The following is a 20,763-nucleotide window of genomic DNA, read 5'->3' on the forward strand; positions in this document are numbered from 1 at the left end:
AGCCCACCTCAGACCCGCCACCCACCCTAAGGCCAGACCACCGTGGAACTTACGGATCTGCCCTGCCCGCAACTTCGTGGGACTCAGAGCCCAGAGCCAGCGTCTGGAACGTGGTTGTTCAGGGGCCCCGTTTGTAAAACATTGTCAAGCACATGTCCCCCAAGATACATTCACCCGCTTACCGATTCCAGACACGTGGCCGGCCTTCAGGATGGCCTCCCAGTATTGTGGCTCCCAGTACTCATGCCATGGGGCAGCGCTTTCCTGCCCTGCGTGGGGCTGGCCCAGGTTGGCGCGGGGATACAGCGGAAATGACAGAGGGAGCGTCAACTCCAAGGGCAAGGAACTGTGGCTTCTGTCGTGTCGTGAGCTCCCGAATCCCTTGGCCCGGGGGTGGGGGGACAGCCACCACGTTGTCAGGAAGCCCAGGTCCCGCGGAGAGACCTGCATGGCAAGCTCGGCCGCCCTGGCCCACAGCCTCCACCAAGGGGCCCCTGAGTCACCTGGCAGCAGGTTCTGCAGCCCTGAGAGGAGAGAGGCCTCAGGGCAAGGATGACCTCTGGCCTCCAGCCTCCTGAGACACCTGCCCTGGCCAGAGCCAAGCCAGCGGCTCTGCTCTATCCAGACTCCCGGCCCGTAGGAGCAGAGCCGGATGCTGGCCTGTGAAGAGATCCCCCTGGTGCGACAAGTCACGGACGCGTGTCCTCGCCGAGTGGAAGTCAAGACTAGGGGTACGAAGGTGTATAAACGTCGTGCTAATGTTTGCTTGCCACACTCCCAGCGGAGGATCTTGGGAATCCCCTGGGGTGCACCTTTCCCACGGGGAGACCACGGGTGTTCCCGAATGGTGTTCCCAGATCTGCAACCCGATATCCAAGGCTCTCCGGGCAGCCCCCGCTCCCCTACGTCCTGCTGTCTCCTCTCCCCGGGGCCACTTGCTCATAACCGCTGATGAAATCCGACCTGCTTCTCTAGGGGTAGAGGAGGGCGTCTGGAGGCGCAGTCAGTTAAGCAACCGCCTTCGGCTCAGGTGACGACCCAGGGTCCTGGGATGGAGCCCCATGTCGAGTTCTCTGCTCAGCCGGGTGTCTGCTTCTCCTTCTGCCCCTCCCCCACTCATGCCTGTGCTAACTCTCTCTCTCTCTATGAAATACATAAATAAAATCTTTACAAAAATAAAATAAAATAAAATAAAAGCACAGAGGAAGTCAGACCTGAAGCAAGAGAACGTTTCTACGTGCTGTTGGAGACGTTGAAGATGGAGAGGTCACGTGACAAGGAGCGTGGGTGGCCCACAGGGGAGGAGGCCAGCCCCTGGCTCATAGCCAGCAAGGAAGGGGGGACCTCAGTCCTACAGCTGCAAGACCCCCTTTCCATCAGCCTGAACGTACTACAGGCCTGTTCTCCTTCGCCTCCATTAACGGAGCCAGTCTGTCAGCCCCATGATCTCAGCTGCGTGAGACCGGAGCAGAGGACACAGAAGGACTGTGAGCTAATAAACGGGTGTTGTTTTAAGGCCCCAAGTCTGTGCTTCTTAGTTACTCAGCAGTAGAGAATTAACACCACGCGAGGCCCTATATCCCCGAAGACCTTGCATAATTTAAGATCCATACTCTCTTTTTTTCAAAGCAGGCTCCGCACCCAACGTGGGGCTCGAACCCCGAGATCAAGAGTGCTCTACGGACTGAGCCAGCCAGGATCCCCCAAGATAGATATTATTAAAGAAATAAATGTAAGGGGTGGTGAATTCTCAGCATAAACACACCACCACCATGGCAGAATTTTCCTTTCTGGCTGCTTTGTAGTTTCTGCGGACTACGTCTCTGGCGTCTTGCAGAAGGCTGGCTTGTAAATCAGGGGCCCGGTCGGTCAGCGCATCGTGTGGTTCGTCTGGCTTTCTTCACACTGTGTTATCACCTCGCACTCCCGTTCTAACACTATTTCTCTGGAACTCATTTGCCAGCACCGATCCGTGCGTCTGGCTCCCTAATCCGTGCGTTTGGGGATTGTGGTTATAGGTAAAAACCAGATTTCGGAAACATTGTATTCCAGGGTAACTTGCAAACAGAGGGATGCACAAAGTCCTAAGTGCACGGCTTTCTTCAGTTTCGCCAGTGGAACCCACCCATGCAACCAGGGTCCAGACTGAGAAGCAGAACATTTCTGTTACCCAGAAGCCCCCTCCAGCAGCCTCCCAGTCACGGCTTCTGCAAGAGAAGCCGCTGTGGCGCCTGAAGCATCGGAGGTCTGTTGGCCTGAATAAACCAGATTGCGAGTGATGATATCAGAGAATGTCAAACTCACAGCCCCGTGGTCCCCAGGGGGACTGGCAACAGCCCTAGGCATGCAAACCACAGGGGGTTTTTCAGGACACAGACGTGGGTGCGCCCAGGCCTTTCGTATTTCATGCAAGGACTGTGTCCCGAAGGTCTCATGTAACGTAAGACTCTCGTGATAAAGTCTAGTTCTGTCCTCGAAATGACTGTAACATCGGGTTTGCACACCTCTTCCTGTGGGACCTAAAGCGAGACTGATTCACGTCTTTAAAAAATTTTTTTAGTATTTTATTTATTTGACAGAGAGAAAGCACAAGTAGGCAGAGAGGCAGGCAGAGAGAAAGGAGGAAGCAGGCTCCCTGCGGAGCAGAGAGCCGATGCGGGGCTCGATCCCAGGACCCTGGGACCATGACCTGAGCCAAAGGCAGAGGCTTTAACCCACTGAGCCACCCAGGTGCCCAATTAACATCCTTAATATTGCCCAATTTCGAATTTAGTGTAATTATTTTAAAAGATTTTATTTATTTATTTGACAGACAGAGATCACAAGTAGGCAGAGAGGCAGGCAGAGAGAGAGGAAGGGAAGCAGGCTCCCTGCTGAGCAGAGAGCCCGATGTGGGGCTCGATCCCAGGACCCTGGGATCATGACCTGAGCCGAAGGCAGAGGCTTTAACCCACTGAGCCACCCAGGAGCCCCCAAATTTAGTGTAATTTGAACCCACACGCTCGTCCCCGAATGCCCCGTGGGGCCGTGAGGGTCTGTACTTCAGCTTCCTGGGGACCCCAGGGCCTAGCCGCGGTGGTGGACGGGGTCCGGGTTCTTTGGGGCCAGAGCGCAGGTCCCGGAGTCGGGAGGCTTACCTTCCAGACCTCCCTCTGTTTCTTCCTTGCACTTTATAACCCTGTGTAAGCTCTGACCTGCTGGGCCTGTTCCCTCACCAGCAAAGGGGACTGCGGTCTGGGTTTCATGAAAGGAGCTCCTGGGTGAGAAGCCGGGCACACAGTAGGGGCCAATGGGAGTGTGTTGGCTCAAGTCCCAGCTGGGGCGGGAAAACCAGCTCTCCTGCCTTTCCCCCACCGCCCCCGTGCTGTCTGGAGGACTTTGCTCCCGGGGAGAGGGAAGCCAGTGAGTCCCACACCAGAGAGCCTGGCCACTGGGCCTCTACGGGAGGCTGGGGCCCAGGCTCGGATACCAGGGTCAGAGCCCGGATTGGGCAAAAGCAGAGTGTGGGGCTCCCTGATCCTGGCCAGGGATATTTGGAAACACCGACAGTTCTGGGAAATGTAGCAGCAGGAGGTGAAAGGAGGGAGGGGCAGAAGGAAATGACAGGGTGCACCCCCGCCGGGCTCCCCATCCCAAACCCTGCAGAAATTAGAGAGGTGACTGGCAGGGGCGTGAGGGGGAGGGGGACAGACCAGGAGAGTCCCCCTCCCTGGGGAGGAAGGCAGGGGTGACCCATCCCCCACTCCCACTCCACACATCTCCAGAGTTCCAAATCCTTTTCCCCCTCTGTTTACTGTCCAAAGTCCCGGGCACTGGGGATGCCAGGTTCTGAGTGTTGGGACACACAGACACGCAGACACGCAGTGCTCGGGGCCCTCGTATGGACCCTGGTCCGTCCCCTCCCATCGTCCAGGGCTGTCCGTGCACCCCAAGGCTCCAGGCTCTAGCTCCCTTCTTAGCCTAGGACCTGCACAACCCGGAGCCAACCTCAAGACTGTCAGCAAGTAAAAAGGGGACGAAAGCCAGGGGGACCTCAGAGTGGGGTGGGGGGTGCCGGGTGGGAAGACTTCAGGGACCAAGTTCGGATGTCAGGCCTGGGAGGGGATGGGAGAAAGTTTTCCTAGAGCCACTGATCGAATGGACGCCCCAGGCCGGCTCCAGTCGGCTCCAGCCCCGGACCTAACCCCTGCCTTGTCCTGGGCCCAGGTCCAGCCAGCCCTACCATGACAAATGACTATCAAGATCTGCAACATCTGGACGGCGAGGACAATGGCCACCAGCTCCGACAAGGTAAGGGGACGTCTCCTTCCAGTTCTGGAAGGTGAGTGCGAGGTGGCCTTGGCCTCTTTGCCTCGGCTCCCGCTTCCTTCGGGGACCCCTGACCCTGTCTCTGGGTCTGCCCCACTCACCAGAAGCCGGTCTGAGCCGCCCCTCTTGGTGGGGGGGGATGTCAGCTGTGGGGCTGGCGTCCCTTTCTTGGTGACGGGACTCCCAGGCCTCCAAAGGCCTCCTGAGCCTCGCTGTGTCACCCACAGCCCAGGGGCAGGGGCGCGGGGGTGCAGATCCAGAGGTCCAGGAGTAACCGGGGGACCTCAGGTCTCCTCTTCTTCCTTCTAACACCTGGAGAGTGTGTGTGAGCGGGAGTGCCGGGGTCCCTGGGACCATTGGGTCCAGGGGTCAGACTTCTGTAAGGAGGCCGAGGGACCAAGTACCCAAGGAGGGTGAGGCCCCTGGCCAACAAAGACACCCCCCTCTTTCTCCTGCTGGCAGGGATGCCCTTTGGGCTGAGCAGGAGGGTCCTTGGGGATGGACGTGGGGAAAGGCTGCCGGGGGCCTCCGCTTGGGGGACTCTGGTTACTGGGTTTTCTCTCCCTGCGTGAAGGCAGAGGAGGGGGTTCATGGGGAGAGGAATAAACCTTCTCCTTATTCCCAGCCTTCCCGGGCAGGGGGCGCGCCCAGTGACCCCAGCCAGCCACGCGCTCCACCTGCTGCTTCAGCTGGAACCTGTCAGCGGGGACGGGTTCATCGGCGTCAGTGACATGGTCCGGCCACTAGGTGCCAGCAAAGGCTCAGGCCGGTGGGCTGGGGAGGGACCAGGCTGGGTGCCCCCGCATCCCGCGGCCTCAGGCCCCTTGGGTCCTGGACCACCCAGATTTATTTATTTATTTATTTATTTATTTATTTATTTATTTATTTATTTATTCTTTTTCTTTCTTTTTTTTTTTAAATATTTTATTTATTTATTTGACACACAGAGAGAGACCACAAGTAGGCAGAGAGGCAGGCAGAGAGGGGGAAGCAGGCTCCCCGCTGAGCAGAGAGCCCAATGCGGGGCTTGACCCCAGGACACTGGAATCATGACCTGAGCCGAAGGCAGAGAGGCTTTAACCCACTGAGCCACCCAGGGGCCCCCGCCCCAAATTTCTTAATCCATACCCTTCCTCAGAGCCCCGGAGAGGAGCCTTAGCCCGCTCTGCTCTCGCGACTGCAGAGCGGCCCAGGTGTCCCTGTGTCCCCGAGACCCTGCTGCCCTCTCTTGCTAGTGCCACGGCCCCCGCAGCCGCTGTTCCGGAGGTTCTGCTCGGGACCCTGCCTCCTCCTGCTCTCCCTGGGCCTCGGACTCCTGCTGCTGGTGGTCGTCTGTGTCATCGGATCCCAGAGTGGGTGCCTGGGCAGGGGGCCGAGGGTGGGTGGGTTACAGGGATGGGAGAGGCGGGCTTCTATGCTGGGGGGCGCGGCACGTCATTTTGGCCTCTGCACACCCTCTCCCGCCCAGACTCCAAGCTGCGGGGGGAGCTGCAGGCCTTGAGAGAGACTTTCAGCAACTTCACGGCGACCACCGAGGTCGAGGTCAAGGCCCTGAGCAGCCAGGGTGAGGGGGCGGGGGCTGGGGCTGGGGGGCGGGCGGTGGGCCGCTAGGGTCGCGGGGGCGCTGAGCAGGTGTCTCCCCAGGAGGAAATGTGGGCAGGAAGATGAAGTCGCTCGAGTCCCAGCTGGAGAAGCAGCAGCAGGATCTGAGCGAAGGTCAGACACGAGCAAGTGGGACTAGGGGTCCCTAGGGCCCACGCCGGGGTCTGGCGGCGCGCGTGAGCGACCTCGCGACCCCCGCCCTCGCTCCCCCCCAGATCACTCGGGCCTCCTGTTCCACGTGAAGCAGTTCGTGTCGGACCTGCGCAGCCTGAGCTGTCAGATGGCCGTCCTGCAGGGCAATGGTGAGCAGCGAGCGGGTTCGCCTGCGCGCTCGGCCGCCCCCCTCCCCGCGGGCCGCGCCTCAGCGCCTCCCCCCTTCCCTGGCCCCCAGGCTCGGCGAGGACCTGCTGCCCCGTCAACTGGCTGGAGTACGAGGGCAGCTGCTACTGGTTCTCCCGCTCCGGGAAGCCCTGGCCGGACGCGGACCGGTACTGCCAGCTGGAGAGCGCGCACCTGGTGGTCGTCAACTCCCGGGAGGAGCAGGTGAGCGGCCTGGGGCTCGCGCGCGGGGGGCGGGGGGCTCCGGGGAGCGCTCACCGCCCCTCCCCCTCCGCAGAAGTTTGTCCAGCACCACATGGGGCCGGTGAACACCTGGATGGGCCTCACGGACCAGAGCGGGCTCTGGAAGTGGGTGGACGGGACGGACTACGAGACGGGCTTCCAGTGAGTGTGCGCGTCCCCGGGCGCCGCGCGTCCCCGGGCGCCGCGCGTCCCCGGGCGCCGCGCGTCCCCGGGCGCCGCGCGTCCCCGGGCGCCGCGCGTCCCCGGGCGCCGCGCGTCCCCGGGCGCCGCGCGTCCCCGGGCGCCGCGCGTCCCCGGGCGCCGCGCGTCCCCGGGCGCCGCGCGTCCCCGGGCGCCGCGCGTCCCCGGGCGCCGCGCGTCCCCGGGCGCCGCGCGTCCCCGGGCGCCGCGCGTCCCCGGGCGCCGCGCGTCCCCGGGCGCCGCGCGTCCCCGGGCGCCGCGCGTCCCCGGGGCTCGGCTGGAGGGGGCGGGGGCAGGGTGTCGGGGGGCGCACAGCCGCTCGTCTCCGCAGGAACTGGAGGCCGGAGCAGCCGGACGACTGGTACGGGCACGGGCTCGGGGGAGGCGAGGACTGCGCGCACTTCACCGACGACGGCCGCTGGAACGACGACGTGTGCCAGAGGCCCTACCGCTGGGTGTGCGAGACGCCGCGTGAGCCGGCCAGCTAGGAGCCTCCCCTCCCCTAATTTATTTCCTCGATGCCTCCGCCGGCCGCGTGACCCTCCCGTGCGGGGGCCTCCTCCAGCGTCTGGGGAGAGGGGCGATCTAGGGTTGCAAGGGAAGGGGAAAGACGACGTCCGAGGAGGAGGGTACAGTCACCTCTGGAGGGGCGGGGAGATGGAAACCCTGTCACCAGCGGCAGCCTGCTGGGTATGGCCAACCTTTTTTAGAGTAAAAAGAACAGAAATATTCTAAACACGCCCCACGTCGTCTGGTCATTGGGCGTTGGGAATCGGGAGTGGGAATCGGGTGGGAAGACTGGGGCAGGCTGTGGGGTCTGGTGGGAACCCCTTGGGCTTTGGTGCTTACAGGTGTGGGAGGTACGGCTCCTGTTTGGAGTCTCCCCTGTAAAAGTGACCCGTTGCTGGGGACCGCTGCACCTGCAGCAGTCCCCCAGGACCAGAATCCCACCCCTACCATGTGTACACCGCTCCAGGGGCTTTGAATGAAACTCATTGGTGTCTGCTGCGTGCATTTCAGTGGACAGAGGCAGTGTCCACCCACAGACAGGCAACAAATACAGTTCAGGCAAAGATGAGCCCGGCACCAAGAACCACCGAAACTGCAAAGAAAGCCAGAAAACCAGGAGGGTGGCCGAACCCCCCCCCCCCCCCATAAACAGAATCCACAAGCCAGGATGGGAGTTCCCGGAAACTCACAAGGGCAGAGGCGGGAGGATAAGCAAACATGAAATGGACACAAAAGTAGAGACAAGAAGATCTATCACTATATAAACAGCTAACCAACTTTCCAGATCATTTTGAGTATAAGAGAAGATAATGAAAGTCAGACACTTGAGAAATGAACAAGGAGAGAGCACTGCGTGCATGGGACGGTGTAAGGCGGTTCTCAGGTGGAAAGCTGTACAGACAGAAGCATGTTTGTTTAAAAAAAAGGTCGAATGGAAATAAGCTCAGTTTCAACTCCAGGGACTTGAGAAAGAGTAAAGCCCCTCAGAATGGAAGGCAGGGATTTCCTACCAAATCATCCACCATAGGTTATGTATTCTACTCGAGAGCTTGGGACATTAAAAAAAAAATTGAGCAAATACTGGTCCATCAAGGAGCTTTCACAAATTTCACATAGAGAATTTCCACTATAATGACCAGAAAGGTAAAATTCCTATCGACATCACTAGCAAACCCAACAAAGGATATAGTAAAAAGATAACATGCTGGGGTACCTGGGTGGCTCAGTCGGTTGAGCATCCAGCTCTGGATTTCAGCTCAGATCATGAACTTGGGGTCATGAGATCAAGCCCAGAATCAGGCTCTTTGCTCAGTGGGGAGTCTGCTTGAGATTCTCTCTCCTTCCCTCCTGCCCCTCTCAAATAAATAATTAGGGGCGCCTGCCTGGATCCGTTGGTCAAGTGTCCGCCTTCTGCTCAGGTCTCGATCCCGGGGTTCTGGGATAGAGCCCCACATCAGGCTCCCCGCTCAGCAGAAAGCCTGCTTCTCCCTCTCTCTCTGCCTGCTGCTCTCCCTGCTTGTGCTCTCTCTCTCTCTCTTAGTCAGATAAATAAATAAAATCTCAAAAAAATCAATCTTAAAACAAAAGATAACATGTTTGTCAAAGAAAGACAAATACCAAATGATTTCACTCCCATGTAGAATTTAGAAATGGGACAAATGAGCAAAGGGGGAAGAAGAGAGAGAGACAAACTGAGAACCAGATTCTGAACTTCTGAGAAGAAACTGAGGGCGGCGGGGGGGTGACGGGGGTGGGTGAAATAGGTGATGGGTATTAAGGAGGGCGCTTGTGACGTGTGGAGGCGATAAATCACAGAATTCTGCCCCCGAGACCAATACTGCACTGTATGTTAACCAGCTGGAATTTAAATAAAAACTTGTGGGGGCAAAAAAAGAATTCAAAGATGGTTTAACATCAGAAAAACCTATTAATAAAATAGACTTAGGGAGTCCAGAAGACCCAGGGAGTACAAAAGGGAAAGTCGCATAATGTGGAAAAAGCATTCGGCAACCTTTTTTAGAACTTTCTGTTGATCTACAATCTCGATATACAGTTTCCATCAGTCTTCCAAGATATCTGCCCCGCTCCAGCCATGACGCCTTTCAGGCAAGAGAAGGGAGAAAAGAGGCAGAGAAAAGGACCTCTCCGTGAGGACATTTCTGGAAGCCGTGTGCACTTCCTCTTATATCTCTTTGATGGGGACTGGTCCCAGGGCAACAGCCCCAAATGGGGCTGAGAAGTGGACTCTATATTCTAGGGGATCCGCTTTCAGGTAAAAGCAAGGGGATTGGGGCGCCTGGGTGGCTCAGTGGGTTAAGCCTCTGCCTTTGGCTCAGGTCATGATCCCAGGGTCCTGGGATCGAGCCCCACATCAGGCTCCCTGCTCAGTGGGGAGCCTGCTTCCCCCTCTCTCTCTGCTTGCCTCTCTGCCTACTTGTGATCTCTGTCTGTCAAATAAATAAATAAAATCTTAAAAAAAAAAGCAAGGAGATTTTATCGATGTGGAGAAGTCTGCAAATCCGGGCCTTCACCTGTTTTTGTAAATTAAGTTTTTAAAAAAAAATTTGACAGAGAGTGGGAATCATTTCTCAATGTACATGTGTGAAATCACCCCACTGCATGCTTAAAAAGCACGCTGTACCACCAAAACATAAATAATTTCTGTTCGTCGATCGTACCTCAGTAAAGCTGGAAAAAAACAACCAAAGTATATTTCATGGAAAAAACCAACAGTGAAGACACGTACGCACAGCAGTGTGGAGAGCCCTCACACCAGCACTGAGTGGAAAAAAGCAAAAAGCCAGAATGCAGTCTAGAGCACAATCGCATCGATAAAAAGCAAACAGCCCACGGTCCCGACAGCACTACACGATTTTCAAGAGTCCTTACGTGTTCAAGGACACGTGAAACCCATTCGAGTGTTTGCTTGAGGAAGGGAGGAGCAAAGGAGGTGGAACCAGGGTGAAGAAAAGTGTACAGGGGACAGTGGGGACAGTGTACAGATCGGAGCTGAGCGCGGCGCTTAGCTGAGGGCAGGAAGCTGCTAAACCTTGCCTCTGGTCCAGAAGGAAAAGTGTGTAAGTCCCTCGCACCCTCCACGCCACCAGGATCCTTAATGCGGACAGATGAGAACAATCCCCTGGAGCCAGGACCTAGACCGCTTGGGCTACTTACAGAGGTGGATCCAGAGTGAGTAACGACAATAAAAGTATTAGAAAGGTCAGCTTTAAAAAAAAAAAATTGCAGACACGAGGCATCTCCTATTGTGAGGCAGTGGGGACCACCCAGCATCATCTGTGAAGTGTTCTTCTCAGGGAACCTTGAACCTGAAGCGGATTGAACTTCTAGCATCAACTAGAGGTTTAGGGGACATTCAGCAGGGCAGGGAACGCCCACACAGGTGTGCATTCCTTCAAATCCAGAAAGTGGAAGATTTTATCACATGCGTATCTGGTTTCTTCAACAAATAAATGAGCAGGAAAACACAGATGAACGAGGTGGGGTGAGGCAGAATTTTTCTAGATTAAAAGGACCTTAAGAGACATACTTCGTACATGCAAAGCAGGGACTTTGAATCCTGATTTGAACAAGCCAATTGTAAAAAGACTTTATGGGAAAGTCTGGTGAACTTGCCCTACTAACTAGATAAGGCATCATTGTCAATGATCTCTGGTCTGACAGTAGTATGGGGGTTAATTAAGAACAGGAGGGCTCTATTTTAGAAATCCACATGTCGAAACACTTCCAGGTGAAATGGCGCGTTTGGGATTTGCTCTGAGCTACATGAGCGGGGCACAGGGCGTGGGGTGGGGCGGGCACGGAAGACACGTCTGGCCACACACGCTGGTGATTGCTGAGGCCAGCGGCGCCTACGTGGGTGTTCGTCATACGAGTCTCTCCACTTTTGGACCTACTTTGTTCACTAGAGCGGAATCAAAAATGGCAGGACCTAAAGATAGGACTTACCTGGAAAATAGGACATAATAGATTTGTTACAAGTGCCGTATGGAGGCACCAGGTTTTGTTTCTACAGAAAAGAGGGACAGATTTGGGGGTGCCTGGCTGACTCAGTGGGTGGAGCATGGGACTCTTGATCTCCGGGTTGGGAGTTCAAGCCCCATGTTGGGTGCAGAGAGGACCTAAATATAAAGTCTTGAGGACGCCTGGGTGGCTCAGTGGGTTAAGCCTCTGACTTCTTCTCGGTCATGACCTCAGGGTCCTGGGATGGAGCCCCCCACCAGGCTCTCTGCTCAGCAGGGAGCCTGCTTCCCCCTCCCCCTCTGGTTGCCTCTCTGCCTACTTGTGATCTCTCTCTCTGTCAAATAAGTAAATAAATAAAAATCTTAAAATAATTTAAGTATTAAAAAACAAAAGAGGGCAGGGGTCCCTGGGTGGCTCAGTTGGTTGAGCAATGGGACTGTTCGTTTCCGCTCAGGTGGTGATCTCAGGCTGCTGGGAAGGAGCCTCCTTTGGCCTCTGGGCTTAGCCGCGGGTCTGCTTGAGATTCTCTCCCTCTGCCGCTGCCCCCACTGGCCCCACGGGCGCTTGCTCTCTCTCTAAAACAAATAAATAAATCTTAAGAAAAGAAAGAGCTTGACTTCATTAAAGTTAGAAACGAGCAGAAGACTTGGATGCAATATTTGCGACATTTATAACAAGGAATTAACGTCCAGAATATAAAGAACTCCACAAAATAACAAGAAAAAAAAAAAAAAAAAAAAAAGCAACGCAACAGTGAAAGAGGCCACTATAGTAAATATTTGTCCTCTCTGTTTTAGGGAGTCCATTGTGTGCAAACTTGGGGTGCAAGTAGCGAGAGGGGCCGCATCCTCCCTCCTTGCCCCCCCCCCCCTTGTAGCCAGCGGTGGGTATGGCCTGAGCCTTACAGCAGAGTAGAGGCTGCGGAGGGGTGGGGGGCGACAGCTGCCGCGCCCAGGTGAGCATCACGCTTTTAAGGTCTTAAAGGAACGAAGCTGAAAAGATTCAGCCCGCAACATAATATATACAATGTAATCCCATCTATGGCGCTTCCCTCCCCAAACCGCCCACGAGTGCTATATATTTCCTTAACTCGCACGCAGAGATGGTTGCTTTCTCCACTGTGTTAAGCCACTCCTCTCCCCTCCTTGCAGATTCTCCGTGTTCGAAGACTTTCCATCCAGAAAACCCCCGCTTGATCCCCTGGCCCCTCTCCAGCCGCTGTTCGAGGATCGCCACTGCCTCAAGCTAACAGTTTTCGGGAATGGGCGGGGGAGCTGGGGCTGGATCGCGGGCGGGAGGCGGGCGGGGGAGGGCTGCGGTGTTGCATGGGGGAGTTAGTTACGCGCTTATTAGCGTATTTCCGAGGGGGCGAGGCGCCAGAAGCTGGAGAACCGGGCGGCGGGGCTCGCGCGCGCACACCCGCACACGCGCGGCCTGCACCTGCACGCGTGCACACACGCGCCCACGGCCACCCGGAGTTTGGACGCCTCCAGCGAGGCTCTCCGGCCGTTCGCCACCTCTGGCCCAGGGCGGTGCTCACTCCCGCCCCTCTGCACCCCCGCCCCCGGCCCAGCTCTGCGGTCCGCGCCGCGTGCGGGCGGACGGAGGCGCGGCTCCCAGCACCAGGGAAAGCAACCGCCGGCCCCAGGGACTCTCCCCTAAACGTCGCAATGAATCAGAATCCCCCAGCGACCTGTCTTGGCTTGAGGGTCCCCAAAACAGAGCCTGGGAGGAAGGCTGGAGGGAGGGGGTTCTCCTGGCGCCTGGCGCGGGAAAGCAGGGACTGTGCGCGGGCGGGGTGGGGGTGGGGGACGGGGCGCGCTTCTCCCGCAGCGGCTCGGGGCTGGTCTGTGCTGGTCCCCGGCCCCCGCGGGCCCTGGGCTGGACGAGTCCCCGCAGAAGGCAAGCTGGTGGCTGGGGCCCGACGCCGCCCGCCGGAGGAACAGGAAGGGGGGCGCGTTGGGGGCAATTGGAGAGGTCCACCTGGAGGCCCCGCGAAAGGAGGCTGGGAACACGCGGTAGCGGCCGCTATACGGGACACCGAGGAACGACCTTGGGAGAGGCGCGAGGCTGTGGATGCAGACAGCTGGAAACCTCCCGAAGGTTGTGCAGGGACTTAATTGGAGCCGACTGATTCCTGGCGACTGAGTCCCAATCTTGGGGCCATGGCCCTTCTCCCTGGGTTAATCTACAAATGCAAGGTTATCGGAATCAAAATTCCTATGCGATCTTTCTTTTCTCTTCTGGAACTAGACACCTGGATTCCAAATTTACCCGGAAGGACAGAATGTGTGGGAATGGCCAGCGAAAATTTTAAGGAGAATAGTAATGGGATGGGGAGAGGCACTTGTCCTATCACATATTAAAATATAAAGTAGGGGCGCCTGGGGGGCTGGTCCTTAAGCGATTGCCTTGGGCTCAGGTCATGATCCTGGGGTCCTGGGATCCAGCCCCCCACAGGGCTCCCTGCTCAGCGACAGGCCTGCTTCTCCCTTTCCACTCCCCCTGCTTGTGTTCCCTCTCTTAGGGTGTCTCTCTCTGTCAAACAAATAAATAAAATCTTAAAATATATATATAAAGCATGTAATGAAAGCATTCCTGGCCCAGGAGTGAGCGGATAGATCAGAGACATGGAACAGACCGGAACTGGATGCAGAGTTATCCGGAGCCTGCTTTGTTTGTGACGGAGACCCGAGAGGAACCAGCGCAAGCAAAGACAGGAGCATCTCAGGGTGGTGGAGTAGCTCACAGGCTCTCTGGGCATGGGGCAGAGATCAGTGGGGCCTCGTGAGTCCGCACGCGTGGGGCTGGTGCCCTGCAGGCCAGCCGGAGGGCCTGTGCATCAGCTCTACTCCATCTGGGGCTCCAGCCTCATTTTCCTCTCTCTCTGCAGACGGCTTCTCTGTGGTTCAGTTCCCAGCCCTACAACCCTTCCCTGGGTCTCAGAGCTGCTCTCCCTGTCTCTGTCTCTCCCCCTCTCTCCCCTTCTCGAAACTCTCATGGATGAAGACACCGATTGGCTCTCTCTGGTTCAGCTACCGCTGGGCCAATAAACGGGAGAGTCAAGGACCAGCTCACGTCCTGGTGGCTGCCACACGGACCGCATGGAAAGGAGAGGGAGAGATCATAGAAAGATGGTGACTCGGGAGAATGGGGGTGGAGGTGGGCCTGGGCCAACCATACAACAGATAGCTATTACATCAGAATACAGATTCAGTTCAGTAGTTCGTTGGGACATAATCAGAAATACTGGTCTCCGTCCCCAGTTCCTGATGCCAAGCTCCTAAATCCTCTGGAATTTCCTGCGTGACAGCAGCTTCTTTTGTTCTCAGTGAGGTGACCTGGGTGGTCTCCTGGAGAGTTTCAGGGTGAGGGCAGGTCACCCCCAAGACCTAGCCACGTTTAGAAGCTCGGGGCTTCCAACTCACCGCCATCCTCCGTGGAGGGGACAGGGGCCGGGGACCGAGTTCATAACTGACCACGCCTACGTGACGAAGCCTCCACCACGGGGTTCGGAGAGCTTCTGGGTCAGTGGCCGCATTCACCTGCCAGGACAATGGTACCACTGCAAGCACGTGCACTTGGAAACTTCCAGGACTTTCCCTTCTGTACCTCTTCCTCTCGCTGCTCATCTGTGTCCTCAGTCATATCTGTTATAACAAAGCAGTGCGTGTAAGGGCTTCCCTGAGTGTTGTGAGCCATTAGAGCGAATGTCAAATCTGGGGAGGGCTCGTGGGCACCTCGATCTACAGCTGACCGGTCCCACGTGCAGGTGACAATCTGGAATGGCAGGAGGCATCCAGCGTGGAGGAAGGCAGCCACGTGGGACGGGGTGCTCACCTGTGGGTCCGCACCGACTCCGGTAGTTATGGTCATAATGGAACTGTAGGATGTCTGCGGAGTCGGCGAGTTGGTTGGTGTGCGATCCCCCCTCCCGCTCCCCGAACATTTGGCGTCAGAAGTGCTGCGGGTAGAGGAAACGAGAGTTTCCCTTTAATAATGAAGGAGGAGTTTCAAACCCGAGAAGAAAAGGTGCCGCAAATAGTGGTGGGACAGGAGTGACCCCATTCGCTGACCTCGTCAAGTTAAAAAAATTTTGGATGATGGAAAGCATTTTTTTTAATGTTATTTTTTTTTCCATTGTGCACGGCTGGAATGATACTTCTCAAAAAGTCTGGATCAAATGAGACATTTCTTTTTTTCTTTTTTTTTTAATATTTTATTTATTTATTTGAGGGAGACAGTGAGAGAGAGCACGAGAGGGAAGAAGGTCAGAGAGAGAAGCAGATTTTCCGTGGAGCAGGGAGCGGGATGCGGGACTCGATTCTGGGACCCTGGGTCATGACCTGAGCCGGAGGCAGAGGCTTCACCGACTGAGCCCCCAGGCGCCCCCTACTGGTGAACTTGAAACATCGGCGTGGAAATTAAAAGCCCAGGGAGGACAAAAGGCAAGTGGCCCAAAGGTCCCTTATGGAAATCGACCAAGATCTCTGAAAAGGAGCCTCAGTGCGGGGAGGTGGCCCGGCTCTTTATCTCGCGGTGGGGCTAGACACGTGTTTATTCGGGAAAGCCCTCTTTGAAGTGGATGCTGCTTTGCCCTGGGTTACTCCTTGATTGGGGCCTCACCCCCGCCTTCCCTCCCTGGAATGCCTTTTCTGCAGGCCCAGCGTCCCTCTGAGAGCGTGGAGGCTGCCTTGGGCACGGCCTGGAAATGGGCCTGGAAATGATGTCGCAGACAGGGAGGGAGCACAGGGCAGAGGAGACGCCGTGGGGAAGACAGGGTCACCGGCTGGCCGGCCGGTCCTCATGTCCTGCCTGTGAGCTGCCAGCCCCTTGCAGACGCCTTTTTCCGCCCCTGTTGTGGGACAAGAGCCTCTTTGTGTGAGGTGCCGGGCTGGGGCAGCGGGACCCGGAGACGCCCAGGCACACAAGGACAAGGTTACCAGAGAGTGTGGTCTACTTCCGCGTTGGTCAGAGCTCCCAGCTAGAGGGGGAAGAGTGACAGAAGCAACAAGAATTTATTGACTCATGAAACCAAAGCCTAGCAGGGCAGGGAGGGAGCTGATCCTCGCCACTCCTGGGAGGAATGGCAGGCGGCTGGGACCTTCCCTGTCCTCCGCATGTTGGCATCGGTCCCCCAGGCCTGCCTGGCCACGAGCCCGCCGCCACTGCGCCCTGTGAACCTCTGCAGGTCTCCAGCAGGAACACGTCTGCATAAGTCAGCTTTAAACTCGATGCCCGAAAAGCATATAAAAGGAGTAAACAGCATGGGGGAAAAAAAAAAAAAGAAAAGAGATTCCATTTTCGGTGAAACTGGAAACTAGACATATGCTCGGACTCCAAAATCAGACAAGGCAGAAGCTGGGGTTAGGAGGAAGGGAAGGGGGGCACGGCAAGAGGGTGTGAGGCCTGCGGCTTTCAGGGTGTCTGAAACCCGTCCTCGTCCCTTCCTCTCTCTCTGCCTGCCTCTCTGCCTACATGTGATCTCTGTCTGTCAAATAAATAAATAAAAATCTTAAAAAAACAAAACAAAACAAAAGGACTTCTGAAACCGCTCTGGGGGTTGGGGGGTGGCAGGTCATTCTGGCGTCTCCCTGGGGTAAAGCAATAAGCCAGAGCTGCAGAAGCAAGCTCACTGAGGGGACGGGTTTGGGGCCCCAGAAAAAAATCCCACAGTTGAGGGGCGCCTGGGTGGCTCAGTCGGTTAAGCATCCGGCTCAGGTCATGATCTCAGGGTCGTGAGCTCAAGCCCTGGGTCGGGCTCCCCACCCAGCAGAGTTGGCTTCTCTTCCTCTCCCTCTGCCCCTCTCCCTGCACACACACACACACACACACACACACACACACACACGCACACTTTCTCTCTCTCTCAAAATAAATAAACAAAATATTTTTAAAAATCGCACTGTTGAATCTTATCCGAAAGAAATAGCCAAGGGGAGTGCCCCTGGGCTATGAAGCTGGGGGCCCACTGTGCCATGAGCTGGCCCAGGACCATCCAACCCATTCGGTCCAAGCAAGTAGCTGGCACGGCCTTGCTAAGAGAGGCCCGGACAGGCAGATGCGGAAAACGACCGTAAGACTCTGGAATAGATGGAGAATGCCCTCCGGAGAAAATGCGGGCTTGGAGCCACTGAAGACGGTGACTAGATGTTTTGCTCTGAATTAGGAACAGGAGTTCAGCGAGCCGGCTGATGGGGGGGTGGGGGTCACTGGGCCGAAATGCAAGGACTCAGAGAAGAGATTATGGGACCGAGGGAGCTACCGAGCCGCTGAAAGATGTGGGAGACAAACGTCACAAACAGCAGAGGAAAAAAATGCAGCTGGAGGAAGCATGAGGGGGACAGACATTGTGGACGATACCACAGGACGCAGCGAAAAGAGGGCACGAAAGTGAGCAAACGAAGGTAGAGCTAAAAGGAACGAGAGAGAAATTATATGTATGCAATCACACAGATACGTAACACGTGTACTGTATCTCTATAGGATAGACACACGTCCTATACTCCATACATGACATGTAAAGAGGTCTCATAAACACAGAGTCGGGCTCTCTGAGAAAGAAACCCCAACCGATTGATAGAACATACATACAGTTCAATAAATTATTCAAGAAAGTCTTCCTCAGGTGACACGATATATCGAAAGAGAAAACCATATGCCGGGGAAAACTGATCACTGGTTTTTCAAATTAAAAACTGTTGAATTTCAAAAAAAAAAAGAACTTTTTGAGCAGCCAGGGGGAAAAAAAGGGGGTGAAGCCCCTCACCAGGGAATAAAAATCACGCCAGACCTGCCCATCCATAGACCCACAGCCAACGCTAGCAGAGCCGACACGAGTTTCTCAAGGAAGCAAGGGGAGTCAGGATTTTACAAAAAGGCCGCTGTTTTCTGTCCTCCTCGCCCCACCTCCTTCTGGCAAACGCTGATGTTTGTACCATCTTAAAATAGTTCTGCTTTTTCCAAAATATCATATAGTTGGAGCCCTAGGTGTGCAGGTTTTCCAGAATGCCTTCTTTCTCTTAGCAATATGTATTTAAACTTCCTCCATGGCCTTTGGTTGCTTAATATCTTTTTTTTTTTTTTTTTGTATTCCATTGTGTGAAAACTCCCCAGTTTGCTTATCCATTCATCTCTTGAGGGATATTTTGCTTGCTTCCGATTTGGGAAAATTATGAATAAAGCTGCTATAGACAGTCACAGGCAGGTTTTTGTGTGGACATCAGTTCTCTGCTCATTTGGGTAAATACATAGGAGTATGATTGCTGGATTGTATGGTAAGTCTACGTTTAGTTTTGTAAGAAACGGCCAAATTATCTTCCAAAGTGGAGGGGCCACATTGCATTCCCAGCAGCAGTGAACGAGAACTTCTGTTGTCAGTGTTCTGGATTTTAGGCGTTCTAATAGGTGTGCCACGGTGTCCCACTGGTGTTTTAATTTTAAGTGCCCTTGTGATATAGGATGTGAGCATCTTTTCATACGTTTACCTGTCATCTGCTTGTCTTTCGGGAGGTGACTGTTCAGATGTTTCGCCCATTTCTCAATTGGGTTGTTTGTTTTCTTAGTGTTGAATTTTAAGAGCTCTTCGTGAATATTTTTTTAAGATTTTATTTTTAAGTAATCTCTACACCCAATGTGGAGCTCAAACTTATGACCCCAAGATTAAGAGACAAGCTCCACTGACTAATCCAGCTGGGTGCCCCAACTCTGTAAATTTTGAATAGAAGTCATTTATTAGATATATATTTTACAAAATTTCTCCCCCAGTCTGAGGCTTGTCTTTTAATTCTCTAAGCCATAGACACTTTTGGACATGTATGATTTGAGAACAGTCTCATGAGCTCTTCTTGAAGAGATCACTAGAGGATCAACTCGGGTCAACCACGGAATAACAGTGCATTTTAGTAAAAGGAAGGTAGTGTCGAATATATTATCACACAACTAACACGAAAGTTTGGTGGTAGGGTCGGGAGACAGAAGGAGGGAAGGTGAGGATATAGGCTAACTCATTCATCTTCATTAAAAAATTTTTTTGAGAAGGTGGATCATTTTCTGGGAAAACATTGTCAGAAAGATCCCAGAAGAGAGAAAAATGGAAACAGGGGCTCTTATAAAAGAAACACAAAAGTTTGCAATGAGTCACTAGCTTCCCCCGAAGGATCCATATTCTGACTATTTCACAAAAAATTCTAACAGAGGAGATTTTGGGATGTGGCCCAGGGCATGGAAAAAGAAGAAAAATCTCCAAATTATTTTAATTAAGTCAGTACAATTCCAATGCTTGGTTAAAAAATCACACAAATATTGCCTGTCGCCCACCTGGCTGAACTGGGGGGGGGGGGAACGTTCAGACACAGATACACAGGAGTGAAGACGATGTGAAGACACGAGGGGAGGCTACCGCCTGTGAGCCAGGGAGACAGGCCTGGGACAGAGCCTTCCTCATGGCCTTCTCGGACCTGCTGATGACATGACAGCTTGACCTTGGACTTCCAGCTTCTAGGACTGTGAAGAATTACGTTTTTTTTCTTTTTTTCTTTTTGGATTTTATTTATTTATTTGAGTTAGAGAGACAGCATGCACGAGCAGGGGGAGCAGCAGAGAGAGCTGCTGAGCAGGGAGCCCCATGCGGGGCTTGATCCCAGGACCCCAAGATCATGACCTGAGCCGAAGGCAGTCGCTTCACAGACTGAGCCCCCAGATGCCCAGGAATTACACTTCTGCTGTTTAAGCCCCCCAGCCTGTGCTACTCACTTAGGGCAGCCCTAGCAAGTGGAGATTGCTTCCCTCGGGCATGGATGCCCATAAAATACGCCGTCACCCCAGAAAAAACCACAATGCTGCGAAATAACCAAATCCACCAACAAACATTCCTGTGCGCACAAATTAGGACGAATCCGCAAAACCCCATGAGGGAGGACCACTTCCCGCAAGAGCCGTAGTAACCAATTCCGGTTTTGGCAGACAAGGCCAGGGTGCGACAGGTTCACTGCTTTGAACAGTGACACGCATTGAGTGATGGCCATGAACTTGCCCCTCTCGGGACCCCTCTGGACCACCCCTGCAGTTTCTGGGCCGAGCAATTCCTTCTTTCCTGCTGCTGAAGACCCCATCCCGTAGGGACCACTCTGCCCCGGCCAGAAGGCGGAGGAGGGCCTTTCCCATCAAACCAGTTTTTGTTGTATTTTTAGCGGTTTGTTTCTCTGTCCCCGAAAGGCCTGGGTGAAAGGAGCAAAAGTTCACGGAGTGGCCTTCAACATTCGCTTGGATTTTTGTCACCTCTTTCTTCTTTTCCAGGCCTTTTTCTGCCCGCCAGGGCCGAAGGCTTCCCTGCCACGGGTGACCGTGACCGCTGGGCGCTCCCACCGGCGTCCTCAGCAGGGGCCTCCATTTCTGCTTTTGTGCAGGGAAAGAGAACAATTCACAAACATGAAACGCCACATGAGTTCTCTCAAATTCAATCCAGTTGACAATGACCTTTTTTTTTTTTTTTTTGGATCTTGCAACCGGCGTTCTTTGTCTTGGATCCTGTTCAGGAATGAAATGAAGACATTCTAATGTCCTTCACAAGAGGACGGTTGTGATGAAACAATATGGTTT

General features: G+C 54.7%; 1 protein-coding gene across 1 annotated transcript; it reads left to right on the forward strand.

Moving 5' to 3' along the window:
* Positions 1-3,823: 3,823 nt before the first annotated feature.
* On the forward strand, positions 3,824-7,402 carry LOC123929933 (asialoglycoprotein receptor 1-like). Its single transcript, XM_045986113.1, has 9 exons — positions 3,824-4,004; positions 4,207-4,290; positions 5,544-5,660; positions 5,777-5,872; positions 5,953-6,024; positions 6,126-6,212; positions 6,302-6,453; positions 6,527-6,633; positions 7,004-7,402. The coding sequence occupies exons 2-9, from the start codon at positions 4,224-4,226 to the stop codon at positions 7,158-7,160; spliced, it is 855 nt and encodes a 284-aa protein (XP_045842069.1). The 5' UTR covers positions 3,824-4,004; positions 4,207-4,223; the 3' UTR covers positions 7,161-7,402.
* The last annotated feature ends 13,361 nt before the right edge of the window (positions 7,403-20,763 follow it).

The sequence above is a fragment of the Meles meles genome, chromosome 18 (assembly GCF_922984935.1).
Source record: "Meles meles chromosome 18, mMelMel3.1 paternal haplotype, whole genome shotgun sequence".
Classification (NCBI taxonomy): Eukaryota; Metazoa; Chordata; class Mammalia; order Carnivora; family Mustelidae; genus Meles; species Meles meles.